Here is a 2,500-nt window from a genome sequence, read left to right as displayed (position 1 = left end):
TTGTTTTTTTTTATATGGCCCTGTACATTCCTGTCTTGTTTAAAAGCAGGAGCCCATATATAACGGGTCACATTTACATTTTAGTCTTTTAGCAGACGCTTTTATGAGTCAGTAAACATTTCTATAAGATCAGTTGACACCAGAAGTCACACTGCTAGAACAATTACTTTTTTTTGTCTTTTTAAATGTGTATTATTATACAGTATGTGAATATATAATCTCACATACATTAACCTCTTTTCATATATCAATTAAAAGAATAAGAGGGTTCTAATGTCGCTCTGTATAGTTTAGGGTTATTGAGCGTTAACAAGTTTTCACATCCCAGTCCAACAGCCTCTGGCCTGTATCTACTTACTCTCTTGCGAGCAGAGTATGATAGTTATAGTGTGCTTGGGACAGGCATGTCTGAACCTGTACCACTCCAGTCAAACCTAACACTGCTGAACTGTGAACGATGCTCAACGCTATTGAATGCTGTTAATATTCAGCTCTTATATTCTCTTGGTTAAGTGCAGTCAGGACAGCTAGCATGGTCTGCTTCCTCTCAGTATGTAACCATGGGATCTGGAGATCTCTCTCTCCTCCCTCTCTCTGTGTTTGTCCTTGTCTCTTTCTCTCTGTCCATTGACTCATCTCTCTCTGTCTCCATCTCTATCTCTATGTCTCTTTCTCTCTCTCTCTCTCTCTCTCTCTCTCTCTCTCTGTCACTGTCTCTGTCTCTGTATCTCTTTCTGTCCCTGTGTCTCTCTCCATGTCTCTGTCCCTGTCTCTCTCTCTCTCTCCCTGTCTCTCTCCCTCCCTCTCTCTCTCTCTCTCTCTCTCTCTATCTGTCCCTGTCTCTCTCTCTTTCACTCTGTCTCTGTTTCTCTCTCTTTCTGTCTCTCTCTATGTCTATCACTCTCTCTCTACATACTGTATGTCTCTGTCCATGTCTCTTCTTCTCCATCCCTCCCTCTCTCTCACTCTCTGTCTCCGTCAACGTCTCCCTCTCTGTCCACGTCCCCCTACCTCTGTCTCAACCGTCTCTGTCCCCCCCCCCTGCAGACGACGGCTGCGGCCACGCCGTGCTGGGCCCGGAGAGCGGCGTCCTGTCGTCCAAGAACTACCCGGGCACGTACCCCAACCACTCGTGCTGCGAGTGGCGCATCCAGGCGGCGGAGGGCAGCAGCCTGGTGCTGCGCCTGGGGGACCTGGACGTGGAGGCCAGGGACTGCCGGGCGGACTTCCTCAGGGTCCTAAAGCCAGCCGGGTATGGGGGAGAGCAGGGTGAGTGGCGCCGGACCGCTTTAAGCCCGCTGAACTAAAGCCTATAGGCCTCAGCGCCCGGGGCCGCCGGCTGAGACTCGGCAAAGACGGGGTACGGGGCGGCTGAGGGGTTCGAAACCCGTCTTGGCTCTCTAGAAGCCGTAGACTTCGGTCGAGGGCGTGGCGAGTAGCGGCTGAGTCTGCTGTTGCCTCTGGAACGCTGCCGTGGCCCGCCAAAATGAGAAGCACATGTCAGACCGACTCTGTTTATATATAGACCCCACTGCAGGAGAGGAAGTGTGTGGGGTAACAAAAGAGCAGCTCACACACACACACACACACACACACACACACACAGGAAGGTGTAGGCGATCCTTCCTGGTTTGAGGACGGAGGATGTGTTTAGCGCAGTGCCAGGCTCGAGGGTCCGACCGTGAGTTGGCATGTGCGACCGTGGCGTTACCGTGGGACGCCCCATGGACGTTAACAGGAGAAAACGTGGCGCCACGCTGCGGTGAGACAGGAAGTGACAGCACCGAGTCAGACTGACTGGTCCAGGATCTGGTCTGGTCTGGTCTGGTCTGGTCTGGTCTGGTCTGGTCTGGTCCAGGGTCTGGTCTGGTCTGGTCTGGTCCAGGGTCTGGTCTGGTCTGGTCTGGTCTGGTCCAGGGTCTGGTCCAGGGTCTGGTCTGGTCTGGTCTGGTCTGGTCTGGTCCAGGGTCTGGTCTGGTCTGGTCTGGTCCAGGGTCTGGTCCAGGGTCTGGTCTGGTCTGGTCTGGTCTGGTCTGGTCTGGTCTGGTCTGGTCTGGTCTGGTCTGGTCTGACTGCCAACGCCGTTAGACTCCAGACCACCCGCATGTCTGCATGGTCCTCCTGTAGGGGGCAACTCTGGCAGAAAGATCTTGAGTAGAGGGGACTAGTATGAAATATGAGTAGACACTCTGTGGATTTAGGGATGTTTATGTGTCATAGTGTATGTACAAGATACAGGAACCACCAAACAATAAAAATAATAATTTAACCATTCATGCAGGGATTTTTGCAAGGGATCCCGGGGTACAAAACACTCAAAATATAAATATAAAATATGTGAAAGAAAAGTAAGCTACTGTAGACTTAATGAAAGCCATCACAATCACAAATCCCTGATCGGTCTTTTGAATTGCCTGAATGGCACTATAGTGTGTCCAAGTTGAATGAATTCTGGAGGTTGTTCTGTAGGAAGCTAGGTATGTTGGTGGCGCAGTGCACA

The 2,500-nt window shown here is 51.0% G+C and overlaps 1 protein-coding gene across 1 annotated transcript in view; it reads left to right on the top strand.

Moving 5' to 3' along the window:
* dcbld1 (discoidin, CUB and LCCL domain containing 1) overlaps window positions 1–2,500 on the top strand; it is a gene marked incomplete at both ends in the record, with an annotated part of 18,142 nt that overhangs the window by 2,744 nt on the left and 12,898 nt on the right. The window contains one exon of the mRNA XM_084453988.1: window positions 1,048–1,269. Within this exon, the coding sequence (XP_084310114.1) occupies window positions 1,048–1,269 (222 nt within the window). The remainder of the gene's footprint in view (window positions 1–1,047; window positions 1,270–2,500) is intronic.

Source organism: Borostomias antarcticus, assembly GCF_949987555.1.
Source record: "Borostomias antarcticus genome assembly, chromosome: 19".
NCBI lineage: Eukaryota > Metazoa > Chordata > Actinopteri > Stomiiformes > Stomiidae > Borostomias > Borostomias antarcticus.
This window is presented reverse-complemented; position numbering and strand designations above follow the sequence as displayed.